The sequence below is a fragment of the Diabrotica undecimpunctata genome, chromosome 5 (assembly GCF_040954645.1).
Source record: "Diabrotica undecimpunctata isolate CICGRU chromosome 5, icDiaUnde3, whole genome shotgun sequence".
NCBI classification, from domain to species: domain Eukaryota; kingdom Metazoa; phylum Arthropoda; class Insecta; order Coleoptera; family Chrysomelidae; genus Diabrotica; species Diabrotica undecimpunctata.
Window position 1 is genome coordinate 99461504 of NC_092807.1, and position 26900 is coordinate 99488403.

Sequence of the window (26900 nt, forward strand, 5' to 3'; positions counted from 1 at the left end):
TGTAGCAGTTATAACGCTACACACTTCCACCACCCAGTAGAAAAATTTCTAAAGTACCTTGAGAAATTTTTCTCATCACTAAACTCATTATATGTTATGATCATCAAAATAATAATAAAGGTAATCTTTACCAAATAATAAAGTTATCTAGATACCTAGATATAGGTATAATAACTTGTAAGTTTAGGTACTATTATTTAAACAAAATAAAGTGAAAATGGTTAACTTGTGATAAGATATAAAAATTAATATAGCCAAAAAAAATAAATGACTATCACCCAACGAATTATAGTATCCGTTAAACTAAAATTTTAACTACATAATTATAAACTATGTATTACAGTATTGTAATACTATATACACTAAATGACTTTAGAGTGAGCACTCTGGGTATTATTTCATCCCCAACGAATTATAGTATTCGTCACACTAAAATTGTAAGGTAAATAATCCTATGCTATACCTTATAGCAATTCCTTACAAGGCTTTAGAGTTAATACTCAGGATAATATTTTATCCCAACGAATTATAGTATTCGTCACACTAAAATTATGAGGCAAATATTTATGTGCTATACATTGTAGCAGCATGTAACAGGGCTTTAGAGTTAATACTCAGGGAAATATTTTATCCCAACGAATTATAGTATTCGTCACACTAAAATTGGTCGTAGACCAAGAGGGAGAAAAGCTACGTTAAGGGTTATCCGCAATCTTTGGTACTGTACATCGATTATACACTGGGCCGATTGAAATCATGTTGGTATGAACGCAGTAGCTCATAATCCATGGTTAAACCTCGAAAGCGCTCCTCAGAGACGACAGTCCTGTGTACTATGAACCCCCCGACGCCATACCCTAAAGACAACCTTACCATTAAAGGAAGATCCAGTGGTATAAATGTACATCTCCACCACAGTTCGGTCCCATATATATGTAATTACATAAATATCATACAAAAACAACTAATATGGGGACGATGTATCTATCACTCATGGAGATAAACATCGTTAGAAAGACATTCTTTCAAGAATGTTAGTTCTTAAGGGAAGTTGATTTTAAACCAAGGTAATTATGATATTAGCAATATCACTAGATATGCATATAATCATTAAGTTATAAAAGATAAGATATCATAATCATCAGTAATGCAGTAGGTATATAAATCCAAATATTAGTTATCATAATACTAATCTAGATTTTAGTTGCATATATTGCATGAGATAGTATGAGTAGAACATTATAAGCAGTTAAGAAAGATAAGGTAAACATCAAAATATAAAAGAAATAAGTAAAAATTTAGTAAGACCAATCTAGACATCTATTAAGTATAAAATTTACACAAGATGAAAAGAAAACTGCACAAAATTATACTCAGTTGAACTGAAGAAGAAAAATTAGTCATAAATATACTTTGATTTAAATCCAATCGTTATGCACCTGTTAGAATAATACAGTAATCTATACAGAAAAATTGTACAGAGCAAAGTTATACAAGAGGGTATAAAAAACAAAACCTTTCCATTGTCATTTCAAAGAGACACAACCCTACACCAGATTTCTAAATAGTAGTATGCATAAGGTTAAATCTACCTTGTAAATGCAATAAAAAAAATTTCATTAAAATATAACACTCAGGAAAAAGAAAATTCATTGTAGTTATGCATTGATGAGGGCAATCATTGTGAACTAAATCAGAGAAACTTATTATGACTAAACTTCAATAGACAGTATGGTCTGGAAACAATTACATTGTTTATTAAAGATAAGAAGATAATGAGAATGAATTCTCGGCATATTGCATATGCATATTTATGGACTAAGGCAAGTCAATAAAACAGCAAATTGACATTAAGCTAGTATAAGATAAAGTAATTTTTGTACCAAATAGTATCAAAAATTAAAGGTAGGTAAATATCAAGATAATTAAGTAACACAAGTAATTTTGATTGTCAGATAAAGATAAGTATATTCTTCACAATACCTAGTAAGTCAAAGTTCTACACAAAAGACATTAAAGATACTGCATAAAATTTGGCTTACTTATGATAAAGGAAAATACAAAGCAAAGATAAGATAAGTTGTGGTAATATCATATAAAATTGCTATAACACTAAACACTATCCAGGGATCTACACAAAAGAAATAGAACTAGAACTGCATAAATATAGACGTATGTATTTAAAATATTAAAGACAATTCAAATGCAATCAAAAACTTCAAAGCTTCATAATCTTACACCAGAGGTTTCTATAAAAGAAGATATATGCATAAGATTACTTTCACTCCAAAAGATAAAGAATTATGCCTAACGCAACACCCCTAATGGGTAAATGGAAAATATTAACGCCCTTGTTAATAGTTTTCCTGCAGTGACCTCAAGTCCCGCGAAGATAAATCATCCTAGGCAATTTTTATGTGCTTGTCCGAACAAATCTCATATTTGAACCCACTCAACGGAAAAACAAGACACTTGCACTAGGTATGAAAATTAGACATAAGTTATTACCGCAATAGTTTTAATAACACCATAAAGGTAATACAAGTAGCTAACTTGCAAAGGTAAGAGATAATGTGTTATTAAACGAAGATAAAGATAAGTAAATAACAATCAAACTTGTGAAAGGTAGTAGATAAATTTTCTAGCAAAGGTTCTCATAACTAAATATTTTATTGAAAAGTCCATAAATAACGAAGATATTTGTTAACGCAGGTAATAAAAATATGTATAAGCTTAACAAAAGAGATAAGAAGATAATTTAAAATATATGCAATACAAGATATATGTAAGTTTAAATTACACTTAAAGGTAAGATATAATAGTATAACTGCAAGTTTTACTCAAAAGATATATTTTTAATATGCATTACTGATTTTCATCGTCACTAGAATCAGTGACATCTAATTTGATATCCCTGACATGAAAATTTCCAAGATCATTTCCATCTAGATCCTTTAAATTATAGACTAATTTAGACAAAACTTTATTGACAATACAGGGGACAAATTTTGGGGCTAGTTTTGCAGAGAAATCATCGACAGCTTTTGATAGGACAAAATTTTTCTTCCAGACTTTATCACCAACGTGATATTTGACATCACGTCTACGAAGGTTATACCTGCTAGAATTCGTCGCATAAGAGTGACGTATTCTCTTTTGCACTTCTTTGAAAATAGAAGACATATTTTCTAGTGGTCTTGGGTCGAATAGCTTGTTATTAATATTAATGACATTGCTTGCTTTGTCTTCTATTGCACCAAAGAAGGAACCGTCCAAAGGGATATTTCTGGCAAAAGTTAGAAACGAAGGACTAAATTGTGTAACTTCGTGTTTGGCTAGGCGAATAGCCTGGGCAATCTTAAAGATTTCTTTGTCCCAATCTTTATGATTATCATGTATAAAAGAACGAATAGCTGTTACGATAGTTTTGCTAACTCTCTCAGTAGGATTTATTTGAGGAAAATATCTCGCATTATACCAAATTTTTTGTACTTTATATTTATTCATTAAATTTTTGAAATCATTGGAAACGAACTGTTTCCCATTATCAACTGCGAAAATTTGTGGTACCCCAAAGATAAGAAAAACTTGATTTTCAATAAATTTAACAATAGCTGTAGAGGTAGCATTTGCCATTGGATGGACAAAAATAAATTTCGTGAACCAGTCGACAACAACTAAAAGAAAACGATTTCCATTTTTAGATCTAGGATAAGGACCTAATAAGTCAGCAGATAAAAACTGAAATGGAAAATTAATATCTCTGTACTTTCCCATTAAACCAGCAGGAGGTACATTTCCTGGTTGGGCGCCACGTTGGGCGCCAATTTGTAACGTTAGGCACCAATTTGTAACGTTCCAACGAAAATTCATTGGGTGCCAATTTGTAATCCTTCGAGGCTCAATTTGTAACATCCCAACGTTGAGCTGCTGTTGTCAACTTGTAACCGCAAACCTTAGTTTGCTGCTACAATCCGACTAACATCACTAACAACGTTGGAGTGACAAATCGTTTCCCGTTGGGACCAATTTTTAACGTCATAACCCCTAATGTATCAATTGCAAAATTGCTACATTAGATGTTATACGAAACACTCCCTGGCTAGCTCACTCAGGACGTGAATATGGCCTACTCTGGAGCAACACACGCAAACAAGTAAAAAGAAGAAACAATACACAGTTAAATTAACACATGTTTATTAAAATATTAAAAAAAAAGGGAGAAAAATACATGTTTAAATATTAGGTATATTGAATTTAAATAAAAATTATTCGACTTCTTGCTACAGTGTTACATTATAGTAAGGAAAAATGCTTGTCACCAAATCCTAGGTTTTATCCTGGTCTTTTCTGCTATGGTTGTTAGCAAGCCATGTTGTTAGTTGTGGATTTTCTTGCCCTGGAGTCAACTCTCCTATTGGAATGATAGTGCCATTCTCAGGCCGGTTGGTCTTCTGGATGTTAATATAAATTGACCCGCACCTGAGAAATGTATCCCGGAGGTTGACTCCTAATTCAGGAGACGACACAACAATTGGTTATACTTTTACAAAAGTCATGAAGAAAATCGACATTTTTAGAAATAAAAGCCATTATATCGACTTTTGTATCGAACGGGAAGGGGGAAATGTCAAATGTCAACAAAAAGGAGTCTTTGTCACTCTTTGTCACTAGCATTAAACTAAACAGAGAATAAAGATGGCACCTCTCGTTCCAAAGTAACAGAAATAGAGATGAAAATAAAATTCATTCTTTAGAAACTTGAGTAAAAGATAAAAATGATGATTATTAAGAAAATAGGAAAGGTAGATACTGAAATATATATATATATAAAGAAGATAGATTTGGACGCCAACTGGTTTTTATACCAAATACCAGTAAAAATGAAAAGAGAATAATGAATCAATTAAGTAACGACATAATTCTGATACAATCTATATCTGAGAAAATATATAGAAAAATAAGAGATACAATGGAGGATATAGAAGAATATGAATTATGACAGAAGATATGGAAATTGGAGAATAGAATTAACGAAATATATTAACATAAGAAAGAAAGCAGGCAATGTAGCAGTTATAACGCTACAATTCGAATATAAAAGACCTGGAATGGGATGAATTGGAAAATTTAGCCGGTTTCATTGCATTTAAGTTACAAAAAAAAAAGAAATACTTGGATATATTCCGGACTCTAACGACAAATCGTTTACTTGGGTAAACCACGTTTCTGAGGGTCGTTTACTCAAACCAACACTGGAATTTGTAACTAAATGTAGTGAACTGGAACATATTTTTCGTAGTTATAATGGCAACAAATTGACAATAACTTAAAATTATTTAAAAACACTAATAGAAGCTGCAAAATATGTAAATGTTAGCGAAGATGTAAAATTACTTTTTTTATATGTCAAATATATTTTGAAATACTAATTCTAAATAAAAATATTAAAGATAATTACAATATCCGCAAGTCGCAAGAGAAAAATCACGAAGATTGTAAAATAAATGTCTAAATGATATTCATAAAGTCTGAAGTATGACCTGCTTTTCCTTATGTTTCAAATTCTTTACATTTTACCGGCCTTTTATATTTAATTCATGTTTTGTAGCAATATGTATTTTGTTTGTAATACACACAATCAAATCGAAGATTCATATATTTCTTTAATTAATTTTACAAATTACTTATTAATTTTCAAACCACGTTTTCACAGAAAGTAACTAGTTATGACTTCTTAGTGCAAGATATGGTATCGAGGTATACTTACCGTTAACAGTTTAAGTTTCGAAGTTGTTCATTACAGTAATGGAACAACGTTGTTATATGATGCATCGTTAAAATAAGATCCACACAAGTCCCCTGGTTTTGTCTCACTATGACGTCATGCGCAAAGTCGATTAAAATTAGAACGGCAAGTGAGCATACCTTGTTTGTTATAGTATCATGTGATTCAGCCTCCTTTTATTTCCTCTTCCTTGCACCTGTCCGTCACGTCACTCTTACAATGTTACCAACCTGAGTGCGTTCCGACTATTTACTTAACATACATCACAGTAATCAAAAAAAATTACTTGAATGATTTTCTTCTAGACAACAACACGACAGAATTGATAATGGCTCAATTTGTTGATTCACTACACAGTGGCTCCACCACACAAGGAATGCAGAGCCTATAAACTTTCCAAACAAATTTATGTTACATATAAAAGTTAATAAAACATTTTTTAATTAATTTTTTTTCTTAAATCCAATATAAATAATATAACTAGCATTAGGTACAAAGGGCTTATGACCAAGTTACAAAGATAAATGTTTCTCTCTTCAACTAAGAAGCATTTTGTCCTTTTATTAATAAATATAGCTAGAGGACCAGAGATATACTTCTTATACTACTGAGTTGCGCCAAATGTAGGCAATTTACAAGTCTTCGTTGTATATAATGTATATATACAGTGTGTAGACAAAAGCTGATATCGAAAAATGTTTCAAACCGTTTCTGGGATAGTAAGGGGGAACTAAAATAACATGAAAGAGAACTAACCCCCTACTTGTGATACATCATTGAAAGGATTACAAAAAATACTATCCAATGGTATAAATAATAATTATACAGGGTGAAGGAATATTGCGACACTTTGGCTTAAATGTAAAATTTAATGGGGTTTGTGTTCAACTTTATTTTGTTTATTTGAACTTTTGTATTTGTTAAAAATGTCAAAATTGCTTCTGCTGCCGAGTGTACCTCGCCAGTATGGGTGATACCAACACACACTTGACACATAGATTTAGCTTACATTAAAAATCACATCCAGACATCAGCTGTACCCTATTGTAGCTATCACCCTATCTAATATTCGAAGATAAGTAGCCAGAGAACGAAAGAAATCTAGATTCGTATGATCTACTCCACAAATACCAGCACATTATATGACGACTCAAATCGAGGAAAAACTGACCAAATCAAAACATTATACCAGAAAAACTTCATGCCAAAAAAAAAAGAAGCTGCTCCTCGCCATCTGAATTCTCAAGAGGAACTTCCTTCTTCACCTACGAATCGGACGTGCCTATCGACAAAGCGGAACGAAATTAAACTATATTCGTTTAAAAATTGTGTTTTTATAAATCTGCAGATTAGGTGTAAAAATAAAATTAGATTGTGAGTTTTAAGAACAATTAAATGGACCAGTTAGTCGGGGGGAAACCCCCAGACGACCCAGTGCCCCCAGATATACGTCAAAAAAATACAAATGATATACAAACAACAACAGCAATGACCATCGATAACGATAACACATCGAAAGAAAGACAGGAGTTTTTGTATGTAAGTACTGATTTAGGCCCGTATCATATTTATGTTGAGAATAATTCGGTCGAATTTAAAGGTAAATTAAATTCTCTTAAAATCGGAGATATTATTCTTTCTAACTTTCCGGAGATAGACAATAAAATTATAAGTATCGATTCTATAGGTCGGAATAGGGTTAGGATCAAGTTAAAGGATTATAAATCAGCAAATTTTCTAATAAATAATAAAAACGAAAATATTTTTGTTAAAAATAACTTTGTATTGTATATCCCAAAATTTATTCTTCATAGACAAGGTGTTATTAGAGATATAGAAAAAGATTTTTCAGAGGCGTACATAAAAGATAAAATAAGACAATTTGATCAACATTGCACTTTTGAAGTATCTAATGTCAAAAGAATAAAACGTAAAGTAGAAAAAATTACGGATGAAGGTAAAATAGTAGAATATGTACCCACAAAGTCTTGCATTGTTATTTTCAAATCACAAATCTTACCAAAATATATTTCTATTAATAAAGTTATCAAGGAGGTAGAGCCGTATAACCAGAAAGTATTATTATGTTATAACTGCCTCCGTTTTGGTCATCTGGGAGGTCAGTGTCGAAGTAAACCAAGATGCAGCAAATGTCAGGAGTCCCATACCACACAAGATTGTAAAAATTCAGATTACATACCACGGTGCTTTAACTGTCAAGGAAATCATCTTACTACTAATTTGTCTGCTTGTCCAGAATTTAAAAGACAAAAAATTGTAAAGGAAACCATGAGCTCTTGCAATATTAATTTCTTTGATGCAAATAAACAGGTCCCAAAAAATACGTACGCAAACATAGTCGCTCATAATACTTCTGCCATGGAAAGTGGTCAAATATCCTCGACAAATTATTCCCAACGGCCTCAATCTGGACCTACCCCTTCTAGTACAATACAGTATCATTCCTCTCAACCTCAGTACTCACAGTCCCACAATTTACAACCCAAATCCTATAATAACAATTTTACTAATTATATGTTTTCTTCTCTTACAACTTCAAACCCAAACAAAAGGCACAGACCAACCAGCCCTGATCCCATTGAAATTTCAAGAAAAGAAATACTTACACAACCAAAAACCTCTTTTGTCTCGGGGGGAATTTTTAATAGTCAACATTATTTAAAAAACTCAGCCGGAGTAAAATTACAATCAGAGGAATTAAATGCAACAATAAGTTTAGTTTTAGAAGTAGTTCTCAATATTATAAGTAATATAAAACAAACAAACAATTTCGATGTATCAAAATCTGAAATTGTGGAATTAATTAGTAAACATGTAAACCATACCTTGTCTTCAAATTCGCAGACACAAACGCGAACATAAATTTGCTGCAATGGAACTGTCGTTCAGCAGTAGCTAATAAAGTAAATCTAGAATATCTGCTATATCAAAATAATATTTCCATAGCATTGCTTTCAGAAACGTGGTTTAAATCAAAATACTATTATAATTTTAAAGGTTACAATTGCTTTAGATCAGATCGGGCAGACGGTTATGGTGGAACTGCCATTTTATTAAAATCAAACTTAAGATGCGAAGAAATAAATCTTAAAAATAGATATCCTTTCACTCACAAATGTATTTCAGTTAAAATTCTCCGAGGTAAAAATCCCATCAATATTGTGTCAGTTTACATTGAACCAAAGACCAAGATATCTGAAAGTCAATGGTTGGAATTCTTTAAAGACATACCTAAACCGTTTATTATTGGTGGGGATTTTAATTCCCACAGTATCGCATGGGGCTGCGAAATTGAAGACAGCTATGGTAAAAAACTTTTAGAATGTATTGATCATTGTAATTTGATATGCTTGAATGATGGATCGCCCACATTAGCAACTAGTAAGAGTCCATCCGCTATTGACTTAACCTTTTGTACACAAGATATTTCAAAATTTTTTACTTGGAGAGTCCTACAGGACCCTCATGGATCCAATCATCTTCCGATTATCATTAACATGGAAACAGATCATATAACTTCATTTACAGCTCAAAACTATCACAAGATCTGGAATCTTAACAAGGCCGATTGGAAATTATACACATCTGTACTAGAAGCTGTAAATCCTCCTGGAAACTATCAAACTCTAATAGCAAACATTAATAAAGCAGCCAATTTAGCAATACCAAAGTTTTCATCTAACGGAACACATAAGAGACGAATTTCGAACCAATGGTGGTGTGAAAGTTGCAAAACCGCCGCTGATAACCGAAAAATTGCATATGGAAAATATAAACAAGATCCTACAAGAAATAATTTAGTTGAATTTAAGAGACTTGACGCTGTCGCAAAAAAACTTTTCAAACAAAAGAAAAAACAGAATTGGGTAGAATACTGCGAAAGCCTAAATTCAAAAACACAAATCAGTGAAGTGTGGAAGAAAGTAAACACTTTTAAAAACCGCAAACAGTCCAACAAGATTCCAATAGATCCAGAATCCAGCTGGCTAGATGAATTTCATAAGAAAATATCTCCACAGTGGGTACCTTTACAACATTTTCCAGAATACAGCGAAACAGTGTCAAGAGATAGGTTTGGCTTAGAAGAACCATTTAAAATGTGGGAGTTAGAGCGAGTACTTAGTCAACAAAATAGCAGTGCTCCAGGTAAAGACAATATTTCATATTCCATGATATACCATATTCCTCACCACTATAAAATATCATTATTAAATATTTTTAATGACATTTGGAATGATACGTCACAAATTCCAGACAGCTGGAAGGAATATATTCTAATACCTATTAAAAAACCTGGTAAGCCAGAAAATTGCAGTAGATCATATAGACCAATATCCTTAGCCTCTTGCTTCCTAAAGACGTTAGAAAGGTTAATAAAAAATAGAATTGAACATTGGTTAGAGCAAGAACATATTCTCCCAAAATCTCAGTATGGATTTCGAAAATCAAAATCAACCCAAGATGCCATAACTGCCTTAGTCTCATCCATACTAATAAACTTTACTGATAATATGTATACTATGGCTGCTTTTCTTGATGTCTCCTCTGCATTCGATACCGTTAACTTGGACATTATGCATAAAAAGCTATTAGACATCGGCTTCCCCATCACCATAGCTAGTTTTCTGAGGACATTGTACACTAATAGATCAACTTTTTTAAAAATCAACCATTCCATCTCTCCACCACGTCTTACGAATATAGGACTTCCACAGGGTAGCATATTAAGCCCAATACTATTTATTTTATATAATATGGATATAGAAAATTGTATTAATAGCCCAACAAAAATTATTCAATATGCTGATGATGTAGTAGTTTACACAGCCCACAAATCATTGGATATATGTAAAAATAATTTTGATCTGTCAATTAAAGCTGTTCTTAATCACTATGAAAATATTGGTTTAGATATATCAGAATCTAAAACTGAAATTTGTATTTTCTCTAGAAAACATCAAATTCCACAAGGGCATCTGGAAGTAGGTCAAATTCAGTTCCCTATTAAAAATTGTATAAAATATCTCGGTACTTATTTAGACAGAAAACTCCTATGGAAGGATCAAATTCATCATGTCATAAAAAAGTCTGAAAATGCAATGAACATTCTAAGAGCCTTTTGTAGAACTAACTGGGGCGCTGATCCAAATGTAGCACTTTTATTTTACCGTACTATGATTCGTCCCATTTTCGATTACAGTTGTCATTTATATGGAACTGCCGCAAACACACATTTAAATAAATTAGAAATACAAAAAAATAAATGCCTTCGGCTTTGTCTTGGATATTTGAATTCTACACCTGTTAATATAATGGAAGTTGAGGCGATAGAACCACCTCTGAAATTTCGACGGGAGTTTTTAAGTGATAAATTCATTACTAGAGCCATAGGGAAAAATACTAACTATCTACAGGATATTCATATTTTATCAATTTTAGATCTAACTCATAAATATTGGACAAAGAAAAAATGTTCTCTTCTGGTAAATAGTTACCTGAGGATATCTCAATACCGACATACTTTCTATACGTATGAAAATCAAGTTTCACCTATGTATTCCCATATATTAGAAGAGCTTTTTTCAAAACATATTAATACCTTTTTTATGGACAGTAATTTAGATCCAGTCGCTTTTCAATCATTTACACGGCATAAATGGCCAAACTATCAGTTTTACTTTACAGACGGATCTAAAGTACAAAACAAAGTAGGATGTGCATTAATTAATGTTCAAAGCGGATTTAAAAAATTATTGAAATTGCCAGCTGAATCATCGATATACACTGCTGAAATGACAGCGATTCTTCTTGCATTAAGGCATATACATAGTAACGAACCCTACAGCTGCATAATATTTACAGACAGTAAGAGTGTCGTCGACAGACTAACAAACGTACATAGGTCCAAACAACTAAATCATATAGAACTAGAAATTATGACTATTTACAATAAAATTACAAATTTAGGGAAAAGCATTATTATATCATGGATAAAGGGACACGCGGGCATTAAGGGCAATGAAATAGCAGATAGCCTAGCCAAATCTGCCCTAGACATAGGCGAAGAAGCTCCCTTGAACTTACTCCCCTTTTCAGACATTGATATAATTAGTAAACAGCATCAAAAAGAAAAATGGCAAACATATTATCGAAACACGAGAACTGGAAATAATTACAAACAAATGCAGCCTGAAATACCCATAAAAAGATGGTTTCATACTCTATCAAATCGCCATTTCATAAGGGTTATAAACAGATTAAGATCTAATCATGCTCTTACCCCCCTTCATATGTACAAGTTGGGTCTCGCGGAGTCACCTAATTGCAAGTGTGGAAAAGAAGGTAACTTATTACATATTTTCCTTGAATGTTCCCACGAATCAGTAAACATAAACAAATTTTATGATAATCTTATTATATTAAAAATTCCACTTCCCGTCTACCTGAACAATTTGATTTTCTCTAGAGATATCAATATATTAAAAATGATTTACGAACATATCAAAAACTGTAAATATAAATTGTAGCTTAAAACTAACTTATATTTAAGTAAATATTGTATTATAGCAAAAAAAAAAAAAAAAAAAAAATTAAATATAAAAATAAAAAAAAAAAAAAAAAAAAAAAAAAAAAAAAAAGATGTAAACCTCCGAGATGTTGAATCGGGTTATGTCTTAGCGCAGGAAAAAAAAAAAAAAATTAAAAAAGAAAAAAAAAAGAATTATTACTTACTAATTACTAATTACTAATTATTAATTGTTAATTGCTAATTATTACTAATTGCACGTTAGATTGTACGGATGATTATATGTTTATTCCTCTAATTGTAAAAAATTCCTCTGATTGTAAAAATTGTTTGTCTTTAAATTTGTCTGGCTAATTGGCTCGGCCAAGGCCATCAAACTGAATAAAAAAAAAAAAAAAAAAACTTCCTTCTGGTAGTTATCTTCTTATTCTGCCTGGAGGATTCTTGTCCGCACCGATAAGCTGTGAGAATGTGGGGTGGTACAGGATTTATCACACCTTCCAGCCCAAATAAACCGTTTAAACTATGTTTGCAATAATACTGCATGATAGCAGTTTCCAAACTATGAGAGCTTACTTGAACCTATGAACTTATTGTTCATATATACAGTGAAAAAGATCTGAATGACCCCTATAATATATAGACGTGAACTAAACAATATACATTTATTATACAGGGGTACTTATGGACTCCACACAATTTTTCAAAATTATGAAACTATACAATATGATGACACATCGACAGAACCAATATTATGGAAGGGTTAAGTGAGCTCCGTATATCGGTGTCCACTTGACCACGGAGCTCACTTGAACATTGTTAACATGGGCGGAGTTCACTTTATGCCGTATATATTGTTGAATTCAATACTAAATATGGTTCACTAAGATAGTGGAAGGGTTCTTGGTCAAAAGTTGGAGAACCATTAACCTAATTGGCGACAGTGAGCAGTTTGCATGATCGCTCGTCTTTCTTGTATGCGAGGATGAATGGGAACGGCCCAATATGTAATTCGTTATTCTAACCGTCAGTTCAATAATTTAAAAACAGTAATATCACAAAAACTTTCAAATATACCTGACATGCATTGTTTCAGTTTTTATTACATTTTTATTTAGTGAATTTAATCAATCAGTATGTATTGTTTATTTATTATATTTACAACTATTTTTTCGTTTTTCAAATGCACTGGCTCGACAACCCTTTTTGGGTCTTGGCCTGCTCCAAGATTCTTCTCCATTCTGATCTGTTTCGTGCTTTTTTTCTCCAGTTTTTTATTTTTAAGGTTGTTATATCATTTTCTATTTGTTCTAAGTATCTCAGCTTCGGTCTTCCTCTTGTTCTTTTTCCTACTGGCATCTTTTTGAATATTTTGTTTGGTATTTCGCCTTCTTCCATTCTTTCTACATGTACTATCCAACGCAGCCGTCCTATTTTAATGAATGCTATAATATCCGGATCCTGGTATATTTTGTATAGTTCAGAGTTGTATCTTCTTCGCCATATTCCGTTTTCTTTTGTGCCCTTATATATGTGTCGCAAGATTTTTCTTTCGAAGGTGGCTAACAACATTTCCTCTCTTTTAGTGAGTGTCCAGGTTTCTGAGCCGTATGTGAGTACCGGTCTTATTAGGGTTTTATATATTTGGCATTTTGTTTTTCTTGCGACGTTATCTGATCTTAGTTGCCTAATTAAGCTATGGTAACATTTATTTGCAATAATAAATACTCGCCTCTTCACTTCCTCCGCAACGTTATTATCAGACGTGTCTAGGGATCCCAAGTATATAAAGTTTTTTACCCCCTAAATGTTGTATTCTCCTATCGTTATATTCTGTGGCTGCCTTATTTCTGCGTTTTTACTTACCTGCATATATTTTTTTTTTGGTCTGATTAATTTTAAGACCACTATTTTGTGCAGCTCGTTCTATTTGGTTGTATGCCTCTATCATTTCTCTTCTTGATCTTGCGATTATGTCAACATCATCTGCAAATGCTAGTATTTGCACGCTCTTATTAAAGGTTGTTCCTCGTGTATTGACTGTTGTGTCCCTCAGTATTTTCTCGAGTACGATGTTGAACAAGATGCATGATAGACCGTCTCCCTGGCGTAGTCCCTTTTTCACATCTATTGTTTCCGTTAATTCATTTTGTATCCGGATTCTACTTTCTAGTTTTAGAGATTCTTTTATCAGTTCTATTAGTTGTGTTGGTATATTAAATTCTTTCATTGCTTTTATTAAGAATTCTCGGTTTATATTGTCATATGCGCTTTCAAAGTCTATGAAGAGATGATGTGTGTCGATGTTATATTCACTTGTTTTTTCGAGGATCTGTCGCAGAACAAATATCTGATCTATTGTTGACTTCTATCTACAGAAGCCACTTTGGTATTTGCCAACTATTTTTTCAGCGTGTGGTCTAAGTCTTTCATAAATGACGTTGGACATCATTTTGTATGCTGCATTCAGCAGCGTGATTCCACGCTGTTTAGTTTCCACATTCTAACTGATTTCCTTTTTTATGTAATGGTACAATAATACCGTTATTCCACTCCGCTGGTAGCTGTTTATTCGACCATATCTTTGTTATCAATTCATGTATTGTTTTTTGTAGTGCGTCTCCTCCTTCCTTCAGTAACTCCGATGATATTTGATCCGATCCCGGTGCTTTATTGTTCTTTAATTTGTCTACTGCTGCTCTAATCTCGGCTATTGTTGGAGTCTTTTCTCTGTTGTCTGTTTGGTCTAATGGTATGTCAGGGTTCGTCTATCTCCGATCTCCTTCAAACTTTTCTGTTTTTTACGAAAAACTTTTTTTACGGAAAAAAATGCACAATTATCAATATAAAAAAATCTGTCAAGGAATTCTTCAAAACAAACTGTGATCTCGTCCTTTGCGCATCCCAGAAACAAAATGAAACTTATGAAATGAAAATAGTATTATTATGAGGTCATTAAATGATACTCGAAAGATTTAAACTGGTTTTGTAACTTTTATTACTCTCTAAATTGTAAAAAAATGTAATAAACAGTAATGTAATAAAATGTAATAAAAAATAAAGTAAAAATAAAATATGGCCTATTAACACGTTAACAGGCGTGTTTTTCTTTAAAACATTTATAACCTCCTCTTTGAAACCATTTCATTAAATATATGAATCAATTTTTATTAATTTAAACATCTACGCTGCCCTCTGAATCTTCACTGAAGTGGATATCGCTAGTCATTGAGAATAAGGTGTAGCGGGGAGGTTTCTTCCAGACGGCGCTGGAAGTTCTCTTCAATTTCTTGGGGTCTATTTTTTCAAAAATGTCAATCAGATCAGGACTGTGTGTTTGACAGGAGAACAGTGTGTTTTTAATTTTCTCTCCTGCTTTTAATTGAACGTATAACTGTCTCTTCAATACGTCGTCTGAAAAAAATAATTTGTTGTATTGAAAAAACAACATTCCAATAAGTTTTAAGTAAAATTTTTATACTTAAAAATATAAACTATACATATACCTATAAATATCATCTAGGAAAGAAATATGAACTACCATATTTGAATCATATTTTGTTCTTGAAACGATACTACCAAAGTATGCTGAAATTTGCTTGCAAGCTACGGTTATCAAAGTCAGTATGAGGTCTTACGAACTAACAGTCGCAGCAGTCTACTGTCCACCCCGAAACAACTTAAAGAAAGAAGACCTCAAAAATTTCTTTGAAACTAGGACATAAATTTATTGCAGGGGAGATTTCAACAGCAAACATATATTATTTGGATCTCGTCTCACAACAACTAAAGGCAGAGAACTAGTAAGCCTAATACATGAAAACAACTACCACCCTTTGTCAACAAGCTCTCCTACATACTGGCCAACGGATCCAAACAAAACACCTGTACTGCTGGATCTATTTATTCCTCAGGGCATCTCTCCTGGTTATATGGAGATCATGCCGAACTATGATCTCTCATCTGACCACTCCCCAATTCTTCTTCTTCAAGTGCCATCTTCGTTCCGAAGGTTGGCGATCATCAGGGCTATACGTATTTTCGAAACTGCTGACCGAAACAATTCGTTGCTGCTACAGCTATACCATTCCCGTAGATTCTTTAGCCAGGAGTTTCGTCTTCTTCCTATGGACCTTTTTCCTGCTATTTTCCCTTGCATAATTAATTATTCGAAGTAGTTCATATCTTTCGCCTCTTGTAATGTGTCCCAAGTATTGCAGTTTTCGTTTTTTGATCGTAAATATGACTTCCTTTTCTTTATTCATTCTTCTCAAGACCTCGACATATTTTGTGACTCTCTCGGTCCATGATATTCTCAGGATTCTGCGATACATCCACAGTTCAAATGCCTCTAATTTTTTGGTATCAATCTTTTTCAACGTCCATGACTCCATTCCGTAGAACAGCACAGAAAGTACGTAACATCTCATCAGGCGAAGTTTCATTTCAAGGCTCAAATCTCTTCCGCAGAACACTCTCTTCATTTTAGTGAATATGGATCTGGCTTTTTCTATTCTTATTTTGATTTCTGCTGAGCTATCGTTGTCTTCATTTATAAAAGTGCCTAAATATTTGTATTTGCTAACTCGATCGATAATTTCATTGTGTAAATATAAATTTTGGACATTTTGTGTTGATTTCGATATTACCATAAATTTAGTTTTCTTTATGTTCAAAGATAGTCCATATTCTTCGCTGCAGTCTGCTATCTTATTCACCAATGTCTGTAGCTCTTCAAGTGTTTCTGCGATCAGAACGGTGTCGTCGGCAAATCTCAGATTGTTTAATCTAACACCATTTATTTTAATACCTACGGATTGCTCAGAGAGTGTTCTATTCATTACGTCTTCGGAATAGAGATTAAACAGGGTTGGTGACAGTATACACCCTTGTCTCACACCTCGCTTTATTTCAATTTCTTCAGTGGTATTATTCTCTACTCTCACTACTGCTTTCTGATTGTAGTACATATTTGCTATTAGTCGGATGTCTCGTTTATCTAAATTCTTTTCTGTCAGGAGTCTGATTAGGTGATCATGCCGCACTTTATCAAAGGCCTTGTTGTAATCTATGAAACACATGAATACATCTTGATTTATGTCAAGACATCTTTGAGACATAACGTTCAGTGCAAACAACGCCTCTCTTGTTCCAAGTCCATTTCGGAATCCAAACTGGGTATTATTGATGTCCATTTCCAGTTTCCAGAAACTCCCCAATTATAGCAACCAAAAATACCGCAGCAAATTAGAAGAAGATATTAGTCTATAAGTAAGCCTCAAAACAACAAGAGAGATAGACGAAACATTAACGGCTTTAAACAACACTCTTATAGAGGCCGTACAAAATGCTACACCTGCGAACAATACAGGTAGCAAAGCCCAATACATCCCAGCTGAAATTAAAAAGCTGGTAGCTCAAAAAAGGAAAGCTAGGACCAAATGGCACCAAACCCATGCCACAGCAGACAAGACTACATTAAACAGGCTAAACAATCAACTAAAATCCAAAGTTAAAGAGGCACAAGAACTGTCATTTACAAACTACATAACAAGTCTAAACCGGTACGATAACTTAATATGGAAACCGATCAAAAACTCCAAAAAACCCAAGACTCCGGTACCTCCAATTAGAAACGAACAGGGACTAACACTACAGTGGGCCAGAAGTGATGAAAAAACAACGCTATTTGCCGAGCACTTAGCTCAAGTATTTACTCCCAACCACTATGCTCCAGATATTGAAATTGAAAGAGACATAAATAACATTCCAGAGAACATACCAGTAATCAGACCACTAACCAAAAATGAAGTTCAACAAGAAATCAAATATTTAAACATTAGAAAAGCTCCTGGGCTGGACAAAATAACACCCAAGATGATGAAGAAACTATCAGATAAAGGAATCATACTGATTACTCTCATCTTCAATGCTATTCTACGATTAAACTACCAGCCAAAGCTCTTTAAAATCGCTGAAATAATACTAATCCCAAAAGCAGGAAAACATCCAAACGAGGTTTCATCATATAGGCCAATAAGCCTACTACCAGTCGTATCCAAAATACTTGAAAGATTACGGTTACAAAAAATTAACTCAGACCCTAATACGGAGGAATGGATACCCAACCACCAATTTGGCTTTAGAAAAAAAACACTCGACAATACAGCAGGTTCATAGAATAGTACACACCATAAATTCTGCAATGGAAAGCAAACACTACTGCACAGCTGCTTTTCTAGATGTTAGTCAAGCCTTTGATAAGGTTTTTCACACAGGCCGGATTTTCAAAATCAAGAAATATTTACCCATCACGTACCTGAAACTGTTAAAATCCTATCGGAGTGGGAGAGAATTCCGAACAAGAGTGAATGAAAGTAATTAGAATAATTTTCCTATAAAATCTGGTATTCCACAGGGCAGCGTTGTTGGACCAATATTATATGTGCTATACACAGCAGATCTACCCTCCACTAATGAAACCATCACTGGCACGTTTGCTGATGATGCTGTCATCCTTGTAGCCGACGAAAATCCAATTGTAGCATCTAACATTCTACAGATACAACTGAATGAAATCGAGACATGGTCTTACAAATGGAGAATTAAAATGAATGAAACAAAATCAGGCCAAGTGACTTTTACCTTGAGAAGAGACCCGTGTCCCCCAGTTTCGCTTAACAATATCCAACTTCCCCAATCCTCTAACACCAAATACCTAGGAATACATCTTGACTCAAAACTCACCTGGAAAGAACATATTCTTAAGAAGCGGAAACAAATTGACCTAAGAATGAAAGATCTAAACTGATTAGTAGGCAGGAAATCGAAACAGAGCCTTGAAAACAAAATCCTTGTATACAAAACCGTCATAAAATCGTTCTGAAGCTATTTTCTTGTGGCATTTTAAATTAATTACTATTTAAATGGGAATAAGCCACAATTAAAGGTTAAAATACGTTTATTGACGTTTCAATTTCCACTTCGGAAATCGTTCTCAAAATACAAACATTAGTAAATTAAACAAATTTTGTTTTTTGTTACTTAGTGAAAAATTCTTCTAATAATTTATCTGACTCATCTATTGCCAATTGCTGTTATTGATATGATATTGCCAATATTGTTGAGTTGCGTTCCTGGGACGACTTTACTTATAAGATAGTTCATTCGATTACATGAAATCAACTTTAACTTGAGAATATCCGTCAGAAAAGATCATAACATGTAATTCGTCTTTAAAAAGACAAATACATGCCATGATGACAGTAAAACTCTCCTGTTAGTGATTCCATAGTAAATTATGAGGGAAAAACCAGGAAAAAACCTCATAATACTATCCCGACATGGTAAGTATTTGATCGTGCATTTAGTTTACCTTCAATAAACACCAAATTCCGATTTTATATGTTTGTTATTTAAAAAACATAAATGATGTATTCTCTATATGTTACTGACTTACCAATACTGGTATTTTCCTTTTAATAATTTCCTCTTTCAATATGGGTAACCAGAACCTACTACATTCTGCCGAGGAATTCGCGACACAATTGGTCTCATTTAGCATAATTAGAGCTGCTTCTTTGATTTTTCTCTTTTTACCATCCGTTTCTTTTAGGACTATATTTGAATCATTCAAACACCAACAGATATTTAAATTTCAAATCAAATCAAAATATTAATATTAAAAAGGGAATCATTAAATCCTTATACGATAGAGCCAAAATTACTTGTTCTAACGAAAATTCGTTCTTGGAGGAAAAACATTTGTTAACATCTGTTTTATTAAAAAATGATTATCCTTTATCGTTTATAAATAAGGAATTTTCAACAATCGATCGAATAGAACAAAACAACTTAGAACGAGATCCTACAGTATACACAAGGAATAATACGAGGAAAATAACAATACCATACATAAAAGGATTATAGGAAAAACTTAAAAGGATAGGAAATAAATTCAACATTTCAACAACATTCAAAACAACAAACACGTTGAGATCTATTTGGTCCAAAACCAAACCTAACAATGAACAAGTATTATTCAAGTGATTCAAATATAGTCCTAAAAGAAACGGATGGTAAAAAGAGAAAAATCAAAGAAGCAGCTCTAAGTATGCTAAATGAGACCAATTGTGTCGCGAATTCCTCGGCAGAATGTAGTAGGATCTGGTTACCCATATTGAAAGAGGAAGTTATTAAAAGGAAAATACTAGTATTGGTAAGTCAGTAACATATAGAGAATACATCATTTATGTTTTTTAAATAACAAACATATAAAATCGGAATTTGGTGTTTATTGAAGGTAAACTAAATGCACGATCAAATACTTACCATGTCGGGATAGTATTATGAGGTTTTTTCCTGGCTTTTACCTTTAAATGGAAATTGAAACGTCAATAAACGTATTTTAACCTTTAATTGTGGCTTATTCCCATTTAAATAGTAATTACGTCATAAAATCTATCTGGACGTATGGAATCCAACTCTGGAGATGTGCGAGAAAGTCAAACACAGCCATAATTCAAAGATGCCAATCAAAAATACTCCGAACGATAGCTGATGCACCTTGGTATGTGTCAAACCTAACATTTCATGAAGACCTAAGAATCCCGTTCGTACAGGATGTAATCACTAAATACAGCACGAAGCACTGGAATCACATAGTAACCCCTTACTCCAACCTCTGCTAGTACACCAAGCCAATAGGAGACTCAAAAAGAACTGGCCAGCTGACCTGAAAACCGGTTAAAATGGTCTTGTCACTGGAGAAGACCTCACCACGCCAATAGGAGCCCCTTGCTCCGCAGCCAGCAAATTAGCTTATAGAACTTTATTTGTGTTTTGATTGCTAAAGATTGTGTCATAATAATAATAATAATAATAATAATAATAAGGGAGTTTTTGTCAGTTCTTCTATCAGGCGCGGCCCCCTGCGAATGGGGGATGCTCTCTGGGTATTCTTAGAACCGATACCCAGAGGGTAGCAGGGATGCCTGCCGTGGAACAAAAACTGACACCTGGCAGTAGGTATAAAATGCACACCCATGAAAATGGAGATTAATGATTTATGTTTAGGGTCGCTGCCTGGGGATCGCCAGGGCACGTCTGGAGCCGGCGCTGGACGTGACAGCATGCGGGACGTCGGTGGCAGGGTGTTGAGGAGGCGGGCCCCTGTCATACAATCAGCTACAGCCCAACAACAAGAAGAACCACAAATGAGCCAAACAACAACAAGAGCTCCACCCGCTGAAGGTGCTGCGCTGGAACATCAGCCGGCGCTCACTCAAGCGGGACGACCGAGGCAGCGCATGAAATGGACTGTGTCCATAAACGAAAATATTTTGCGCTTTTATTATAAGGTGACAAACCTCGGTCAAGAAACGATCGGCTATCGACAACAACTGTATGCCGAATTTTGCAGGGAATACCCAGAAATTCAAGTATCTGAACAAAGAGTAGCAGACCAATACCGGGTAATTTTAAGAAACAATCTTATCCCAGAGACTAGACGCGACATTATCAGAAGCGAAATTGAACAGGAGATCCATAACCAAGAGCAAGTTGCAGACCAAGTCCCTAATGAAGTCCCCAACGAGCAGATTCCTGAGCTTCTCGTACAAGAAACTCAACCTAATAATACACAGCAGGACAATAACGAGTTGCACGATAGTCTGGTAAACGAGATGGCACGCGCTGTACAAGAGTTTAGTGGAACAAACCCACTTAGCAGACCACCGCTACCAAAAATAAACTCTTCTAAGAAACTAGGAGCGCTGTTACAAATTGTGAATACTGAAGTCCTACCCAATTATATCACAGAGGCCCACACATTAGAATATTTGCATATGCTGATTTACTGTGCAGCAAGAGCAATTGCTAATGTTATGGGCATTAAGATCAGAACACGACGGGGTACCAACATCGGAAGGACTGGTAACAGAATAGCACCCTGGGAAAAACGACTGCTGGGGAAGATTGAATTACTGCGTAGGGACATTGGACAAATAACAGAATACATAAGAGGAGTAAGAAGTAGAAAAATCATCAAAAGAACTGAAGAAATATTGTTTAACACTCTAAGACACTCACGACATGATCCAGAAAACAACACACCTCAACAATGCCTGGACACATTAAAACAAAAACTATCTGTTTACTCAGGCCGCCTGAGGAGGTACAAGGTTAGTAACCACCGGAAATGCGACAACATACTTTTTGAGCAAGCAGAGAAGGCTTTCTATAGGAAACTTAATTCCACTGTAGAAAATGCAAATAATAAATCCTACCCAAGCCAAGAAGAAATTCATGAGTTTTGGGGAAACCAACTCTCGACGCCAGCTACTCATAATAACAATGCTGGATGGATTGAACAAACGACGAACAACTGTCAACACTACAGTAATATTCCTTATGAACCTTTCACCACTGAAGAAGTCTCGAACATTATCAAAGAGCTTCATAACTGGAAATCTCCTGGACCAGACGGAGTTCAAAACTTCTGGCTAAAGAAGTTTTGGAGTGTTCATGAGCTTTTAACAGTATTTATTAATAATATTATTTCTAATTCACAGGAAATACCATCATTTCTTACTCAGGGAACCACTTATCTAATACCGAAGGATCAAAGTAATACCCAAGATCCAGCAAAGTACCGCCCAATTACTTGTCTTCCAACTTTGTACAAATTGGTCACATCCTGTGTGGCCCGGCGTATCTACCGACATTGTGCTCTGAACAATATCATAGAGCCTCAACAGAAAGGATGCGCTAAGGGCTCCATGGGCTGCAAAGAACAACTTATTATCGACTCAGTCATTTCTAACCAGGCATACACCAAAAAAAGAAACCTGTTTACTGCCTTCATTGACTACAAGAAGGCTTTTGATTCAGTGCCGCATGAATGGCTGGTAGATATATTAAGAATATATAAAGTCGATGATAATCTCGTGACCTTTTTGAAGAATATAATGGCAGAGTGGAAGACTAAAATTCACCTTCAAATACCGGGTGAAATTAATATCGAAACTGAAAATATCCCTATTAACCGGGGGCTTTTCCAGGGGGACTCGTTGAGTCCACTTTGGTTCTGCCTAGCAATGAACCCACTATCTCAGCTGCTGAACTCTACTGACTCAGGTTTTAGCATCAAAAATAACAACACTGTTGTAGCGAAGCTTAATCATTTGTTGTATATGGATGATTTAAAATTAATGGCTTCCACTCGAAACCACCTAGATGAGATGCTAAAAACTGTAGAAAATTTCTCAAATGATATCAGTATGAATTTTGGACTAGACAAGTGCCGTATACTAAATATAGTCAGAGGAAAGATTCAGCCCGGAGGTTTCGATATGCAAGATGGCCAAAACATCGAGGCAATGGGTGAAAATGATATGTACAAATATCTCGGAGTAAAACAAGCGCGGAAAATTGACCATAAACAAATGAAAACTGAACTAACTTCGGAGTTCGTACGAAGAGTAAGACAACTAAATCGGTCATATCTTAATAGTAAAAATTTGTTTAAGGCATTAAATACGTACGCCTGTTCCGCGCTGAGCTACTCATTTGGTATTATAAAGTGGTCAAAAACAGATAGATAGATAGATAGATAGAACGTTTATTGACCACTTTACATAAAGTTTGAAGTCCGTATAAAAAATACAATAAAAGATATAATAATGTAAACTTAAAATTAACTTAACCATATTGGATAAAGTAATATACATATGTAAGTATTAGCAGAAGAATTAAAATTAAAAATTTAAGATAAAAAAAAAATCTCTAACCAAAAAAAAAACAAACCTAAACTGTCACATAAAAAATCTTTGAAATATGGAAGTAACAAAAATGTGCAAATAATTAAGAATATTCCCGAATCGATGACTAAATAAACTAATACATAAAACTTAGTACATTTTAATAGCAATAATACAATGTGATATGTAGATAGTAAATCAACAGTATTCTGACCAAACTGGGTACACGTTATAAAGGTGTATTGAGGTATTCTGTCTTTGAGTAAAAACAATATGTTAAAAAATGCTTTCTGATCCTATTTTTAAACAGTGGTGGAGACAGAATTTTTATTTCGTTAGGCAGATAGTTATACAAGTGAATATCAATTGAATTCTTTGTGCTCTTTGATAGTCTGAATCGTTGTGACCTAATTAAATCCCTCGATCTTGTTAGATGATCATGTAATTGGGAGTTTATAGTAAATTTATTTTTATTATCGTGAATTTCCAACAGTGTTGCATACATATAAAGCGAAGGTAGAGGCATAATACCCATGTTCAAAAATAATGGTTTACAATGATCCCTTAAATCCGCTCCAGCAAGTATCCTCACCACCTTCTTTTGTAATTTAAATATTCTGTCGGCATGACCAGAGTTGCCCCAAACAGCTATTCCATATTGTATATGACTATGAAACAATGAAAAATAACACATTTTAAGGGTACTTTTAGGTACCAAATAAACCAGGTTACGCATTACAAATATTGTACTGGCGAGTTTAGAACTTAAGTTGTCTATATGGATGCCCCAATCTAAGTTGTCATCCATAAAAATCCCTAACAATTTGATGCTATATCCAAAAATGTGTCTTCGATCTGAACTGAAAACTATATTTTGATTTTTATCCTCGTTTAGTTTTAGTTTATTATGTGTAAACCAGTTTTTAATTTTAAGCACATCGTTTCCTATTTTGTTATTTAAATTATATTGATTCTGGTCGGTACTAATAACGGTTGTATCATCTGCAAAACATATACAGCTTAAGGGGTGGGTATAATGAAATATATCGTTGAGATATAGAAGAAAAAATGTAGGTCCTAATATAGACCCTTGGGGAACTCCATGTTCAACATTGTGAAAATTGGAGTAGTTATTATTTAAAAAAACGGCCTGTTTTCTGTTTATTAAATACGATCGAAATAAATTAAGAGCATTTCCCCTTATGCCATATTTGTGCATTTTGTCTAAAAGTAAAGTATGTGAGACACAATCAAAAGCCTTAGATAAGTCACACAATGTTAAAGACACGAAGTGACCTCTCTCTAGGCCATCAACTACTTCCCTTACAATTTCCTGAATTGCTTGAGTAGTGCTGCATTTTTTTCTGAAACCATATTGATTACAATGAAGTATTTTGTACTTTTCTATGTACTCTATTAAGCGGTTATTCAAAATACTTTCAAAAATTTTACCAAGAATGGGAATAATAGAAATAGGGCGATAATTTTCAATTTCTTCTGGAGATCCTTTTTTAAGTAGCGGTAACACTTTTGTTACTTTTAATACATCGGGAAAGATTCCTTCGATAAGGCAAAGATTATAAAGTATGACCAGTTTATCAATAATAATATCCAGAGTTTCTATCACTAATTGTTTGTTTAAGAAGTAAAAATCAGTGCATTTTGAGTTTTTCAAGCTGTATAATGTATTCCTAACTTCAGTATCACTAACAGGTGTTAAAAACAACGAGTGGCAAGGGGAGTATATTCCCTCCAAAAAATTCATGGCATCATTTTCATCTGTTTCATCTAACGAGTTCAATATATTTCCCGCTACCGAAGTAAAGTAATTATTAAACTCGTTTGATGAAATATTACATGAAGTTACTTTTTTATTTTGAGTTTTATTCCTATGATAATTGATGACTTTCCAAGAATCTCGAGATATATTATCAGATTTTAAGAAAAACTGCTCATATGCCAGTTTTTTCTTTATTGATATTGTTAATTGATAGTGTTTTTTGAATTGATTATACAGAGTGTAATCACTAGTAAGGTTAGCAGTAATTTTTATCTTCGAAAGGTTTACTCGCATTTTCCTTAGTTCATCGTCAAACCAAGAAACAGGTGCCTCAAAATGAATTCTTGACTTTTTTACTGGAAAGCAAACTTCAGTTAATTTTACATATGTGTCAATTATGAACTCAGCTAATTCCGTTGCTGTTATTGAATTGTTTATTAACGACCAATCCACAGATTTTAGTGATTGTTTTAACATTTGGGTGCCTTTACATGTTATGTGTCTTCTGAATATCCTATCATTGTCAATTTGATCAGATTTTATTTTTAAATTCAGGAATTGAGCACAATGATCAGCAAGGCATGGGTCTACAACACCACACCCAACTATTTCATTATCTATATTTGTTAAAATATTATCTAAACAACTTGCTGATGTAGCAGTGATTCTTGTAAATTCATCAATCCTCATAGTTAAACCAAAAGAAGAAACTAGATCGGAAAAATATTTTAATTCATTTGAAGTGCCTTTGAAATCAATATTGAAATCCCCAATTATAATTGTTTGAACATAATTATTAGAACAGAATATTAATAATTTTTCAAATAGGCCTAAGAAAATTTGGAAATCTGCGTTACCTGTTCTATACACTGATACTAGAATAGTTTTTATATCTATAATTTCCAAAGCACAAAATTCACCTTCATATTCACAAGATATATCATTTAAAGAAACTGGACGTGTAGATATTTTGCCATCGCAGAAAATAGCAACACCCCCATGTTCTCTACTTTTTCTACAGTAACA

General features: G+C 33.6%; 1 protein-coding gene across 1 annotated transcript in view; it reads right to left on the bottom strand.

Moving 5' to 3' along the window:
• Positions 1-15309: 15309 nt before the first annotated feature.
• Positions 15310-26900, bottom strand: part of LOC140441547 (uncharacterized) — a 49297-nt gene continuing 37706 nt past the window's right edge. The window contains exon 11 of the mRNA XM_072532335.1: positions 15310-15749. Within this exon, the coding sequence (XP_072388436.1) occupies positions 15511-15749 (239 nt within the window). The 3' untranslated portion in view covers positions 15310-15510. The remainder of the gene's footprint in view (positions 15750-26900) is intronic.